Here is a 15,188-nt window from a genome sequence, read left to right as displayed (position 1 = left end):
ATAGAAACAAACTTAATTCAATTAGAGCTATGATACTTTTTTAATTTTAGAGCTTCTCTATGTGGATCAGGGTCCTCTTTTTCCACTAAAGAGTAGAATGCCTTATAGGGAACATTGAACTATTTTATAAAAATCTGTAGGAGCAAACCAAAATATTTTTATGAGTTGTGGCTTATGATAAGATAAAAAAGATTCTTTTAATTAATTTGCATATTTACATATATTTGCATATATGCATATCAACATATTGGCTTAATTAGTTTCACCATTCTCCACCATTATGTCAGACATAAACTAAGTTTTGAGAGATTTTAAAGCACTGACCTCCTGGAGCCTACATTTGAGGGTGGCGAGAAGACACGGGAAGAGGTGATTATGATGCGTGTCACTGAGCACTGTTTGAGAGAGGAGGGTACCGTATCTGAAATGGCTGACTGTGGCCCCTTTCATCCCCCATCATGGGATTTCTCATGTCCTCATTGCTGTCTTCCATGCAGGATGGCACATATGGGCTGAACTGTGCCGAGCGCTGTGACTGCAGCCACGCGGATGGCTGCCACCCCACCACGGGCCATTGCCGCTGTCTCCCCGGATGGTCAGGTGAGAGCCAAGGACCACTACTGGAAATGGGAAACACGCCAATTTACACCTAGTGCTGTTCCTTGCTATTTCAAAGAAACACACAGGTCGACTTTTCAGAAAAAATGAAAATATAGTAGTCTCCAGTAAGATGACACATTTTTACCCAACAAATATTACTGTTAGGTCTAATTAATTTGTAATCCAGAATGACTTTTTGTTGAATCGTGCAGGGGCAGTTCTCTTGAGCCTTCATGTAATGTCCCACTGTCAGAATTCAGCCCAGCAAGAGGGGAAAAATGTGAATTTTGTGAAGAATTTAGCAAGACTTCTGTGGTATTTTTGAGCACTGAAGAAAGAATTATTGAAATAAAAACCATAAGAATATAATTAAGTTCACCTTACTGAGGCAAAAATATGAAATATTGATATTAATATGGTTAATATGCAAATATGAAAATATTCATTACTAGAAATAAAAGTTTTAAAACTTTCTGTTTCTGGTAGTTATGTTTAAGTCATAAAAATTCATAATATGGTTATTAATTTTCTAACCACAAGGTGGAAGTTTCTCCTTATTTATATGACTTTATGGTTTTAGCCAGGAAACTTATCAAACTAACAGTGGTCTTAGAAGAAGAACAATGTTTTTGTTCATGATGTACAGACTTGGGAAATGCACCAAAGGCCCAAGCAAATTGGGTTCTTCTTCTTCTTTGTTTCTTTCTTAAAGCACTTTTTTTTTTTTTTTTTTGCTGAGGAAGATTTGCCCAGAGCTAACATCTGTGCCAATCTTCCTCTATTTTGTATGTGGGTTGCCGCCATAGCATGGCTGCTAACCATGTAGATCCCCACCCAGGAACCAAACCCAGGCTGCTGAAGTGGAGCGTGCCAAACTTAATCACTAGGTCACAGGACTGGCCTTTGTTCTTCTTTTTAATACTTCAATCAATTCTATCCTAAAAAAGACAAAACAAACAAAAAAACATGGAGTTTTAAATACTTATTAAGAAAAATTACCAATGGAAATGCAATAGGAAAGTTGTTGAACATTGGGGTGAATGAACTGGATATATTGATGACTATTTCCACTGAAAGTAAAATAAAATGTTTGATTGCTGATGTGCCTATTTAGAGTGAAACCTTGTTAAACTAGAGACTGGATTAGAGATAAATAACTGAACCAAAACTTTCTTTTAAAATTATCTTCTCCTTTGAAGTCTTTTGTGTGTGTATGTGTATTTATATATATATATACATATACATGTATTTTATTTGTAGCTAAATATATTAGTGTGTGGAGAGAGAGAGAGAGAGAAAAGAGAAGGACATTTGTAAGACAGAACTGTTTTCATATTGATTCTTCAGTATTCTTCAAAATGTTTTTTAACTTGTCCTCTAAAACAGAAATTGATAGTAACAAGCCAAGACGGTTCATATTTTTAGAAGATGGACCTTTCAGAGGAGAATCTTCTGCCTCCATACTATAGATGTCACATTTAGGAAATCATAGAGTCAGACTGGTCTTACCTTTTAGCAAAAATGCATACAAAGAAGACTCTAGAGACATAATAGTATGCTATGCTTATTGAGAGCTTACTGTAGGCTCACAACAACTCTATGAGTTAGGAAATGTTATTTTCTCCTTTTTACAGATGAGGAAGCTGAGGCAAAGAGAAGTTAAGTGGCTTGACCAAGGTCCCAGAGTCAGTAAATGTGAGAGACAGGATTTGCACCAATGCTCTCCCGCCACGTAGCCAGCGCTGTTAATTGCTGCACCCAACTGCCACACACAGACTTATTCCAGGAAGTGCTGGGGGAGAGGGCAGTTATGCTGAGATTTATCTTCAGCATAGATGAAGACTTCTGAGAATTATGCGAGAGGACCATGGTGATCAGTGCTAATAACCAGCAACCTCTCTTTCTATATATAATATACGTTTATTGAGATGTAACTTCACACCATAGAATTCACCTATTTAAAGCATACAATTCAATGGTTTTTAGTATAGTCGAAGAATTGTACAACCATCACCACAGACAATTTTAGAAGATTTTCATCACCTCTCAAAGAAACCCCGTTAATACTCATTAGCAGTCATTCCCCATTAACCCCAACTCACCAATCCTCCCCTTTTCCTTCTTCCCCTCCCCTAGGCAACCACTCATCCACTTTCTGTCTCTATAGATTTGCCTATTCTGGGTATTGTATGGATTCATACAATATATGGTCTTTTGTGACTGGTTTCCTTCACTCAACATAATGTTTTCAAGGTTCATCCATACTGGAGCATAGATCAGTACTTCATTTCTTTTGACTGCCAAATAATATTCCATTATATGGATCGACCACATTTTATTTATCCATTCATTAGTTGATGGACCTTTGGGTTATTTCCACTTTTTGGCTATTATTAATAATGCTGCTATGACCATTCTTGTACACGTTTTTGTGTGGATGTATGTATGTTGGGTATATATTTAGGTGTAGAATTGCTAGGTCATATGGTAATTTTTAACCTTTTTAAGAATTAAAAAGAATTGCTAAACTGTTTTCCAAAGTGGCTGCACCATTTTACTTTCCCACCAGCAGTGTATGAGGGTTCCAATTTTTCCATATATACTATCAATTGTTATTATCTGCTTTTTTGATTATAGTTATTCTTGTTTGTGGGAAATAGTATGTCACTGTGTTTTCGATTTGCACTTCCCCAATGAGTAATGATGTTGAATGTCTTTTCGTGTGCTTATTGGCCATCTATATATATTCTTTGTAGAAATATCTATACAGATCCTTTGCTTATTTTTTAATTGGGATATTTTTGTCTTTTTATTATTGAGTTGTAATAGTTCTTTATACGTATATGGCCCTTAGATATATGACTTACAAATACTTTCTCTCATTCCACGAGTTTTTTTACTTTTTGATGGCACTCTTTGCAGCAGAAACATTTTTATTCTCATGAAGTCTAGTTTGTCTATTTTTTTCCTTTTGTTGCTTATGTTTTTGTCATCAAATCTAAAAAACCATTGCCTAATCCAAGATCAGAAAGATTTATGCCTATGTATTCTTTTAAGAATTTTATAGTTTTTAGCTTTACGTTTAGGTCTTTGATCCACTTTGAGTTCATTTTCATATATGGCATAAAGAAAGTGTTCAACTTCATTCTTTTGCATATAATATCTAGTTGTCCCAGCACCATTTGTTGAAAAGACTGTTCTTTTCTCCATTGAATTGTCTTGACACCCTTGTCAAAAATCAATAGGCTGTGAAGGTGAGAGGATTTATTTCTGTGCTCTCATTTCTATTCCATTGATATATATGTCTATTCTTATGCCAATACCATACTGATTTGATTATTATAGCCTTGTAGAAAGTTCTAAAATTGGGAACTGTGAGTCCTCCAACTTTGGTCTTCTTTTTTAAGATTATATTGGCTATTCTGGGTTCCTTGAATTTCCATATGAATTTTAGGATCAGTATGTCAATTCCTGCAAAGAAACAAGGTGGGAATTTAATGAGGATTGAATCTACAGATCAATGTGGGGAGTATTGCCAACTTAACAATATTAAGTCTTCAGATCCTCATCGGTAACCTCTTCAGTGTTGTCTCTCAGTCCTTTGGAATTTGTTGAGAGCTCCTTTGGCTTCTGACAGGAGTAAACTGAGACCAACTGCCGTGTGCTTGATTTCTGGTGTCTGAGAGGTCCCTTGAGAAACAAAGCAAGACTGGTGTAATGGACTTTATTTTCTGTCAATAGGAGCTACCCACAGACACAAGGACTCCCTAGCTCTTTAGTTTCTCCTTGACTTGCAAAAACTGAGATAATTCTCACTTCAAATAAGAAATTTTACCTTCCCATGTTTCTGTTTGGCTCTCAGTTACTAAATGTTGAAACTACATCACACCAGGGATTAAATCAGATTTTGTGACTTCACAAGCGTTCTTGAAGTTCTCAAACGGAGTGACCAGTACTAAGTTCTCAATGACCACAATGAAGCAAAATAGCATTTTTAATCCCCTGGCAAATTCAGAACTTTCCTAATAGGCCATATCATTTGTTTTGGGCAATACTCCATCAAATCTACCTTTGTCTTATGAATATAGAGGAAATGTGAGGTGTTCCTGAACACACCAGACCACCTGCTTTGATGCTTTAGAACCAGCCTTTGAAAGACATACTCTAGTATACATGAGAAAAGCAGGAGATATGATTTGGCCTGAAGCCAGCAGGAAAATATGTTAGTTGCATTCCACAGTCTGGGTCATGGGGTAAGACAAATTATCCCATCTGGCCTTAGACCCATGGAACTCCTGCAGGAAGGCAATGGCTTTGTCACACAACATAATTTTGTAATCCTCTGTCCGTCTGTGACTGGTCTGCTTCTCCAAAGGGAAGAAGCTTTGCTGCTTCATGTTGCTCCATCACTTGTTGCCCACTGTCTCTTCGCTTCGTGGCTCCAATGTCTTGTTTCTCTGGGTCTTCTGTGTGGGCTGTTGGTCTGCAAGTATCTGAGGCTGCTGGAAATGTTTTTTCAATCACGCCATCCCCCACACTGACAACACACTTGGTGTAAGCAAACGTATATAGAGGAAAAGAGAGTTCCTAAAATTCCAAAAAAAAAAAAACACCCTAGAATTGGGCCTAGAATTGGCTTATTTTTTTAAAAGGAAAGAAGAGTAGACTCTATTATTTACACAGAATACCATTTCATTGTCAGCACTGGATAGACTCATAATTTTTCCTCACAAACTTGTTTTGAGTAAATACTTCATAAGGACCTTTCTCAATGTAAAGAAAGCTTTGCTTTTCATTTAGAAAACAGGGTTGGGGCCAAATAAATAACCTAAGCCAAGGCAAGCAAGTGATTCTGTTTCCTTTCTCCCTGTTGCTGAGATTGCTCTAGGTGAAATGTTAATATCTCAGGACAGAGTAGCAGTGTGTGGGGTAACAGTGAGGCTTTTGTGAAGAAATCAGTGAAAGCTAACAACCGGGACCTGGGCTCTTCCCCTGACCAAATCAAGAAGATGATGTAGAGGCACCAAGTGCTCGGCCATTTGAGGACACTATGGGGAGAGGCTGATCAGGCCTCCGGGTTTGGAGCCAGGGATAAGGGTGGGGAGAACTTTATCGCTCTTTACAAGGAAACTAACACACCTAAATGTAGGAAGTCCTGTGCTAACCTGATATACTAAGGAAGTCAGCTTGCTTTCTTACCATGGGGCTCATCCCCCTCTTCTCATAACTTCACCTTCTTTTCTAATGTTAGACTGTCTTTTTCTCTTAAAGGAACTGAGACTCTTGTTTATTTCTTCTATAATTGATAGTCCCATTTTACCTAGTCATAAAAAAATTCTTTAAAATGTACTACCATACAGATTAACCAAAACTTAAGTTGCATGTGGTATCCCAGATATTATTTCCAAAAGAAATGTACTATTTTTCAAAAGAAAAGACATGTATATTTATCATATGTGGTTATTTAGAACCTTAATTTATTGACATTTTTAGCCAAAAGATTACTTACCAAAAAGAGACAGATTGCAGGAAAATAATGGAAAAAAATGAAACACCTTCCAGGATATAGGCTGTGTCCTGGGCTCCTTCTCCTACACCTCTGCTACACACACACACACACACACACACACACACACACACTCTGCTATAAAATGAGACTGGCTTTTCAAAAATCATTATTCTGAAATCCAGATGTCAGTGAAATATAATTAGTTATGTGTGTGTATTTCCAGAGTAGTGGAGTGATACGCTTTATAAAGTATTTTCCAAAAACAGTAGAAACATGCTGACTTTTTTTTCTTTCTTTCTGCTCTGACTTTAGTCAGCCAGAACACCTCTTCACTGTGTTACAGCTAATCAAGATTCCACTCCAGCTGTGTGGGAACATATGCAGTCTCCAGCCTGGTTCCCAGCCCTGGCTAAGATCACTGTCACCTGGGAACTCTTTGAACTTGCATATTCCTGGTCCCCACCTCACACCTACCGAATGAGAATCTGGAGGGTGGGTGAGGAGGAGGACGGAGTCATTGCCAGCCCATAAAGCACCTTCTGTCCAAATTTGGAAAAGGTTTGGAAATCCCTCAGGGTGCACTTCTTGCCAGGTGGAGTATGAGCTGGATTTCTGCCCCGACTTAGCCATTTGGTCAGGGGCTCTTGTGTAGTATACAACCTGTACAATCTTACATGGTGGCCCTGTCTGTCATTTCAAAATTGCCCCAGTGGCCCATGTAGGGGCAGTTATCAGTCTGTAGACTGGCCTGTGCTATGCCTTGCTACTGTCATTATTGAAGAGGTGGGGTTCTGGGGGAGCATTTCTGTGACAGAAACCTCATAGCCTGTGGCAAAAGACTAGAAGAGGCTTAGGGATGGTCATGCCAGAAAAAAAGTTAAATGCTAAACTGAGAGAAAAGAGATTAGGACACTAAATCAACCTCTAGGAGTCTTGGGAAAGACAGAGGGATGAGCAAGACATGGTATAATGGTAAGGAGGGGAAAGGAGAGTAGGAAGAGAGGCGGGATGCTTATCTGAGCCCAGCCAAGAAGGGGGCACTGGAAGGAGGAGAACCCACAGTCAAGTTTATGGGAACTTCTCTCCTCTTCCCCGCAAGCAGACCTCCGCCTTCAAGTGGTTCCAGCCCCTCTCCAAAAGGACAGCGCCCCCCTTAATCACCCCCCAAACACACCAGGTTTGACCAGCTGAGTGAGTTGCTACTTCGGGTACTGATCTGTCCCCAAGTGATCTCTCCTGCAGCTTAGTGATGCCTGAATTATTATAATAGGGGGAGACCTGCCTTTCTTTGTCCAGTGAAACATAAGTGCAAATTCAAGTGCAAATGAGTTTTAATTAACATGCATAAACCCAATCAGCCACAAGTGCACGTGACTTGCTCACTATCTAACCCTTTAGGGGACTGAGGGGCGGAGAGCATGTATGCATACACATACATCTGTCTGTCTACATGGTCTTGGGGGAAAGGAGTCATATAAAAGCAGAACGTGGGGTCCCTGAAGTGGGGTGGAGAGAGGGGCTTGCTCTCCCAAAAGAGAGGCTGCAGAAAAAGCCAAAGCTTCTGGATCCCTCAACCTGCCTAGCAGTCTGACCTGCTTGCTTTTATCTGGGTCCAGACTAATGCAGGCCATGCTCTCTGCTGTTTTGTCTTGCGGCTGCAAGACATCTCTGATTTGTGTGACATATCAAGATGTTTTTTTCAACTTGTTTACCTATATAAAGCAGATCCTTTTTAATGGATCTTTAAAATTCATAGTATCCATAGAAAGATTTAAATTAACAACCATTTGTTAAGCGTCTCCACGTTGTATGCAACCATAGTGCTTAGGTGCTGGGAACATGGAGATGAAGCGGCACCAGCTCCTGGCGCAGAAGGAAGCTCACGTTCTCTCAGGGCAGACACTGAGTAGGCGGAGGTGGATACACCAGGGGATAACCTCTCTACATGACAGCATGCTGCCGCTTACGTTGGCCAGAGGATTAGAAAAGCAGAAAAAGTGTTATGACTAAATACTGTAGTTCCTCTCTCCTATAATCACCAAGCCCAATGATTATTAACAAATCTCTCTCTTTGTTCTAATATGTGTTTAATACCTTGTTGCTCAGGAGCAAGACATTGAATCGAAATCATTTCCTTCATTCACTAACACCCCAAATATTGCAATGCTGGCGTAAGGAATAGAAACAATTAAGCAAGACAAGAAGGTTGGGTTATATCTCTGAGGGGGGAAATAATGACACCCCAGATGATTTATTTCCCGCATTCATGCAATCACAAATGCCTAGTGAATGCTGATTTCACGTTGAGGCTGCTGGCATAATGCATCAGGCATTAAATGCATGAACATTTCTTTAGAGCTGCTTAGCTGAAGTTTATCATGATCATTCAGCCATTGCCTAGCAACTTGTGAAGGCTATCAAAGAGCTCTTTGTCCTCAGTTCTGGCAAGAGCAGTCCCTTGCAGATCTCCTTATCAGCATTAGAGCATTTATCAGGAAAAAATGCTTCCATTCAACTAGAGATTCCTTCAAATTTAAAGATACCCCCTTCCTATTTTGTCCCTTCTTCCAAATATTTTAGGAAGTTGTTTCCTGAAGTAACTCATATTAAAGGCTTTATCTGTACTTTGGTAAATATTCCACAAGAATTTCCTCAAGATGTCCCATAATTCTGTGCTTTATAATCTGGGCTAACATTAAAAATCACAGACCTGAGCTCATGAAAGTATATCTTCTTCTCAAAAATAAGCAAGGCAGACACTTCCACCCCCTTAATTGGGAAGGGTCACCATTTTAAAGACATAAAAAATAAATATGTTGGGCTTCCTGGTTTGAGTGCATTTCTCATCACTTCTTCAGGGAAGCAAATAATGATATGGTTGCTCCATCCAATTGGAAAATTGTCTTGAATATCATGTTTGAAAGAGGAACAGTGCCTATTGACTCATTCAACAAATATTTATTTAACACCCTCCATGTGCTAGGCACTGTAGTGAACAAAAACAGGTACCATCTCTCCCTCATGGAGCTACCTGAATGCATAAATTACCCTGGGTGGACCATGGAAGGGTGTATCTTTCATTTGCATTCTCTCCTATATTTCTCTAGAATTCTTCTTCCCCTGCATCCCAACTGCCAATGATTTAGTTCAAGACTTTTTCATTTTTATCATTTTTTAATTGGGTAACCCAAAGTAGCCACCTGATAGGTCTTCTTTCTTCTAGAATAATCATCTTCAAACCATCATCTACCCTCCTACAAAACACAAATTTAATTATGCCCCTCTCCTACTTAATTATCTGTTGGGTCCCTGTTAACACCAAGAGGAAGCTCACACTCCACAGCATGGCGTTCTTGGCTCTTCTCTATGTGACCATCGCCTGGCTGCCCTGATGCCTCTCCTCTTCCCAGTACCAATTTCAGCTGTCTCCAATACTTGGGGTTCCTGAAGGATAGACACATAATTCTTTGGGCCTCTGGACCTTGCACCCACCATTCTGTTAGCCTAGAATCTCCTCTACTTTCACAAGCTACTTCCTTGATGGGGAATCTGGGGGAAGTCATGATCCCCAGTCAGAGGTGGGTGTGCCTGTTCTGGGGCCATTATCCCTCTAGAGTTGGAGGTCTTTCTTAGAGTACTTCTTACCAGCAAGCCTGCAGCTGCCAGACCCCTTGAATGTTTATTGAGTTGCTTTCTCTTTTCTGTCTTTGACAAAGAAGGAAACAAAAAGATGTCTTGTAGGACTCCAGCAAAGTTGGCAAAGAGTAAGATGGGATCAATGGAATAAAACACACAAACACACATAGCCAAAAAAAAAAAAAAATAGTTAAAGCAAACTTACAATTCCCTATCCTGGAGAAAGTTTCACTGCAGAGTTGGTCTTACATGGAGGTCACATTGATAGCCATATACCTAGTGTAACCTAGAGAAGCGCCTACCCTGGTACCCCCTCCATGAGCTTCACTACCTGAAATTCCACAATTAGAGATTTATTTCTCAGTCTCTTAATATGTGTGTTCTCTTAAAATATTAAATTCTCTAGAGAAGATAACATGTCAGCAATAATAAATGTATCTTATCCTTTCCTGACTATAAGATGAAGGGAAAGAAAACAAGAGGGCACAGAGGTCTGAAGGGGAGGAGTAGCAATAGGAGAAAATGGCGCAGCAGGAGGGAAAAAGACAGCTTCACGCTTTCCCTGGAGTGGTCCCCTGATTGAGACATACTTTGTTATTTGTCTTCAAATAGATTAGGCATTAATAGCTACAAAATGATGACTGATTTTTACTGATGATAGAGAAAAAGAAAAGGGCTTGAATCTGTAGGGGGAGTTGGTAATAGCATTGTTATTATTTACTTTCCAAGGAAAGACTTCACTGCCATCCTAAAATAAAAGTTATTTAAAAGTAAGGTTGGTTGTGTTGACATATGCTTATGTGACTGGAGACAGAAGGTGTGATAGAAGATCTCTAGACTTCCCTGCGATTCTCTGGAAATGAAATGATAGGTGGAGCACATGAAACAAGCTTCTGCAATGGAGCACTTTGCTGTGTTGTGGGCCTTGTTACTTATGTGAAAATTACCTCAATAAAGTTGCTTATGACTGGTGGTTATGATAATCAGCTGGACAAACCTATTAGGGAAGGGGAATCAGGTAGGAAATAAAAGATCACTTTATTCAGATTTGCCAATCTGCCCAGAGTCATTTTTCTTAACATGCTCTGATTGAGAATGTGCCAAGTCATACATAAATCATGATCATCCATAATGTAAAAAAGCAGCATTTACTTTTTGACCTAAAGTGTACTCCATTCCATCTTAACTGCATTTATCAAGTGTAATATAAAGTAGACATTTGGCAAGTAGCAGATAAACTAAATCATCATAAATGGCTGAGTATCCTTCCTTCCCCAAGCTCCCAGCCCACAAAAAAGTGGCAAAAATCAGGACTAATTTTCAGGATGATTTTAACTGGATAATTACTCAGTTTCTACTTCTCCAAAATCCTAACTGGGATTTGCCTGATGGCTCCAGACCAAAATGGCTAGGGTTGTCTGAATCTCTATGGAGCAGGTGTCCCCATTTTTGCTGCTGTTAAACAGGAGTGCTGGCTCACTGTCAGAGCTCAGGACCTGAATATTTCACATAGAGAGTGAAGCCGGTAGCAGGTTACCCTTGTTGGTACTTCAAATTCTCAAAACAAACTAGTTTTGCAGCCTCCTTTCGAAGTGGTTTATTCCTCAATACATTCGATGCTTCTGCCTAGTATAGGTGTGAGTAAAAACACCAGATAAGACTGTAGCTGTTGTATCACTTTTGGGGAACAAAGAATTTGCAATTCCATCTCAGTTTTTTAAGAGATTTGGAAAAAATACCATATATTTGTGAACTCAAGGGGAAAAAAAATCATAATAGGCCAAAATTCCATATTTTATTCTTTGGGGAACACTTAACCCCCAGTTGGCTTCTAACAGGCCTGATCTCCGTTTTTAGCCAGCAGTCCAAGCAAAAATAATCGTCTATTGTCGGCTCAAGCTAGACACAATGAGGTCTGTGCGCTTTCAGGCCTGCTTAACAGCCCTCACCGTGTGGGAGACTTTCAGAAGGAGAAAACAGGAGCAGTCCACAGTGGAGCTCTGGTTCAGCAGGAATGACTGCATACTGATTAGCAACGTTCACGTTATGGTTTGGGGCTGTTTCTGTGTTAAGGTTTGGGCCATGGTAACTTTTCTCCTAATCAATTTAGAAGCAAAAACTGTAATACAAAAACGGCCTTCTCGGCCCTCGTGGTGCTGGGCGGTGGTAGTTTTCTGGAATCTCAGAATGTGTGTGTGCGCTTGTTCTTACTGTGTGCTCACTTGGTCTGAGGCTGGCAGTCGCCCTTTCACTGCTAATTATGACTCATCCTTATTGCCTCTCAATGCAAAGAGCGTTTCTTTGAGTTGTGAAGAATTCTGACTTACAAGAAAGAGGCCCCTGTTGTATTTCAAATAGTTATTTACGAAAGAGACTTCCATTTACCTCAAATAAAACCTGGTTTTATTTTTATTTTTGCAACTTTGGTTTTTCTTTATGTTTCCTTTAGGCATATTTGTTCATTCACGACTGGTTTGAAAGTTTCTCTATTTCCAGAATGAGAGTTAAGCACCTACATATTGTTTCATAATAATCAATAGCTTGAACAACAGCAATAAATAGCATCAATTGTGATATTCTGCCTGTATCTGCCCAAGGTGAAATTGAAGTTTTAAAGAGGAATTTGGTGGCACAAGTTAGTGTATCTTTCTGTCCTGCACAATGTGTCATCAAAATATTTTAAGACTGTGTTTATTTGCTTGCTCTAGGGAAGAGTTTCTTTATGTAAAATAATTTAACCACTTTGAGCTTCTCCTTATCTTTTTACATTTTGTCCATTTCTCTGTAAAAATAAAGAATGGGGAGGGAAGAAGTCTCTGAGGGCTAAATGAGACTATATTTTTGATAAATTTTGCCTTTAATAGACAGAGCCCTTGGGCTTCCCTTTTGCTCTGTCCTCCTAAAGAAGAAAAATCAGTATGACAAAACTGTTTTGTTCTTTCTCTTTTACGACTCTATAGAAAATAGTTCTTGGATTGTTTTAATGTTATGATCATGTGATACATGATCACACAATATATGATGATGGATTGATGTGGATGATGTGACAAGTGGATTTTAAACCTTGTACCCTCTCTGCTCATTGCTGCCTGTGATGACTCAGCCTGGATACCATGACCTTAGTCCCTGTCTCTGACCTAGCATCCCAGAGGCTCCCACCCACACTGCCTCTCACTCAGCTTTGCTGTGCGCGTTGTTTCAGGTGTCCACTGTGACAGTGTGTGCGCTGAGGGTCGCTGGGGCCCCAACTGCTCCCTGCCCTGCTACTGTAAAAATGGGGCTTCGTGTTCGCCCGACGACGGCATCTGTGAGTGTGCGCCAGGGTTCCGAGGCACCACTTGTCAGAGAAGTAAGTGTGTCATTAGGCGGCAATTTCTGCCTTCCCTCCTCGGGGCGCCATGTGTAGAATTATTATCTCTGTTCATCACCACCAGTTCCTAGTGATATTCTGTTGCAGTCGAGGGCAGAGGAGAGTGTGGTCACCCTGTCCTGTGCAGAGCTGTCCTTGATAGCAGTTTCCCAAGAGCTTTATTCTGTCCAGCCTTCAGGACTAACCTAACAGATGGGGCTTTAGCCATTTCTTCTCAGAAATGATTTCATTGCCTCGTTGGCATCATCATCAAGATAGGTTTCTTGATCCTGCCTTAAATCTTGCAAATGGTGTTCCAGAAATTCATTGACCTGTAAATATTTTATTCAGCAATTTTGGCATTGGCCTTACCTCAATTACCAGAAGTCAACATCAGCCAAACCCTGCGGCAAATCATACATCCTGTTAGTAGCCGCAAAGTCAGTGCTATGGGGAAAATAGAACTGCAGAGTTAAAAATGGGGACTGTTGACATTGGTCAATAGAATTTTTAAGTTAGGAAATGATCCATAAGATTTTACTAAATCTATTATAAATATAATCAAGAAAGGAATATATGACTAACTATAAGATACATTATCCTAATTTTTTAATTAATTTTTTTTCATTAACAGCTCAGTGGTCCTATATTTAAATCCAAATGTCTTGAGAAGAACATAATTATGTAGCATTTTGCTTATTCACTTTTCAATCACAGTCATTAACCTGGACCATGTTGAGGAGGAACAATCTTTTAATTCTGACTGTAGATCTATTTATTGCCAGTAATGACTCTTGTAGAATAAAAGATCAACATATGACTTGAGAGTTTTTATTTGGGCCTTGTTAGAATTTGAAATTTTATCTCTTTCCATCATTTATTTGTTCAACAAAAATTCTTCAAGCCCCTGCTCTATGCCAAGCCTCGAGCTAATTAGGGCCATAAATAGGAAAATAAAGAGGACTAAGACATTTACCTGCCCTCAAGTAATTCAGAGTTTAGTGGCTTCTTTTCATTACAGTTGTCCCTCGATATCCTCAGGGGATTGGTTCCAAGATTTCCCCCCACACCTAAATCAGAGGATGCTCAAGTCCCTTATATAAAATGGCATAGTATTTGCATATAACATATGCACAACCTCCCATATACTTTAAATCATCTCTAGATTACTTATGATACCTAATACAATGTCAGTGCTATGTAAATAGTTGGTATACTGTATTGTTTAGGGAATAATGACAAGAAAAAAAATCTGTACATGTTCAGTACAGGCGCAACCATCATAGGCCTTTTGATCCGCAGTTGGTTGAATCCATGGTTGCAGAACTGTGGATACAGAGGGCCAACTGTATTAAAGGATACCCTTGCCCCTTTGTTGGTGGTTGTTTTATACTTAGAAAATTCTCAGTATCGTTAAAAAAAATTTTTTTTTGACCCAAACTTGAACTAGATCCTGATGTCTAATATAAGAGAAACATATCTCAGGAAAGATAATTGTCTATTTTATTCTATTCTATTTTCAGTCTGTTCCCCTGGTTTTTATGGGCATCGCTGCAGCCAGACGTGCCCACAATGTGTGCACAGCAGTGGACCCTGCCACCACATCACAGGCCTGTGTGACTGCCTGCCTGGCTTCACAGGCGCCCTCTGCAATGAAGGTAACGCACACAAGCATTTTGGACAGAGAGGTGGTGATGAGCAGGCCCCATGGAGTCTGTCCTCAGGCTTCCTCTCGGCTTCCTGAAGGACATGTTTTCAGCTCTCAGCTATTGATGCCTTCTGGTGTGCTGTGTTTGCAGCTTCTGTAAATAAGACTTTGAACTTTGGAAAAACTGGCTTGCCACTCCAGCAAAATCTCTTTATTCTCTGAGCTGTGGTACTCTTCCGTTTTAATTGGAAACAGCCTCCCATGAAAAATCAATATGAGGAAGAATTTTAACTCCCTGAGCGAGAAGCCATGAAGTCAGATTTCTAGAAATGTGATGATGTCTCCCGGGTTATGATACCTTAATGAGGGTCTTTGGCTTCAGGTGTTTGTAAAAATGAGCCCATTCAAAATGAGGGATGCTGTTGAGTGGAGGCAGCTACTAAATG

General features: G+C 39.7%; 1 protein-coding gene across 1 annotated transcript in view; it reads left to right on the top strand.

Moving 5' to 3' along the window:
- Nucleotides 1–15,188, top strand: part of MEGF10 (multiple EGF like domains 10) — a 160,723-nt gene that overhangs the window by 124,248 nt on the left and 21,287 nt on the right. The window contains exons 13-15 of the mRNA XM_014796376.2: nucleotides 498–600; nucleotides 12,948–13,094; nucleotides 14,618–14,752. Of these exons, the coding sequence (XP_014651862.1) occupies nucleotides 498–600; nucleotides 12,948–13,094; nucleotides 14,618–14,752 (385 nt within the window). The remainder of the gene's footprint in view (nucleotides 1–497; nucleotides 601–12,947; nucleotides 13,095–14,617; nucleotides 14,753–15,188) is intronic.

Source organism: Ceratotherium simum, chromosome 4 (assembly GCF_057802395.1).
Source record: "Ceratotherium simum simum isolate JZ-2026a chromosome 4, ASM5780239v1, whole genome shotgun sequence".
NCBI classification, from domain to species: Eukaryota; Metazoa; Chordata; class Mammalia; order Perissodactyla; family Rhinocerotidae; genus Ceratotherium; species Ceratotherium simum.
This window is presented reverse-complemented; position numbering and strand designations above follow the sequence as displayed.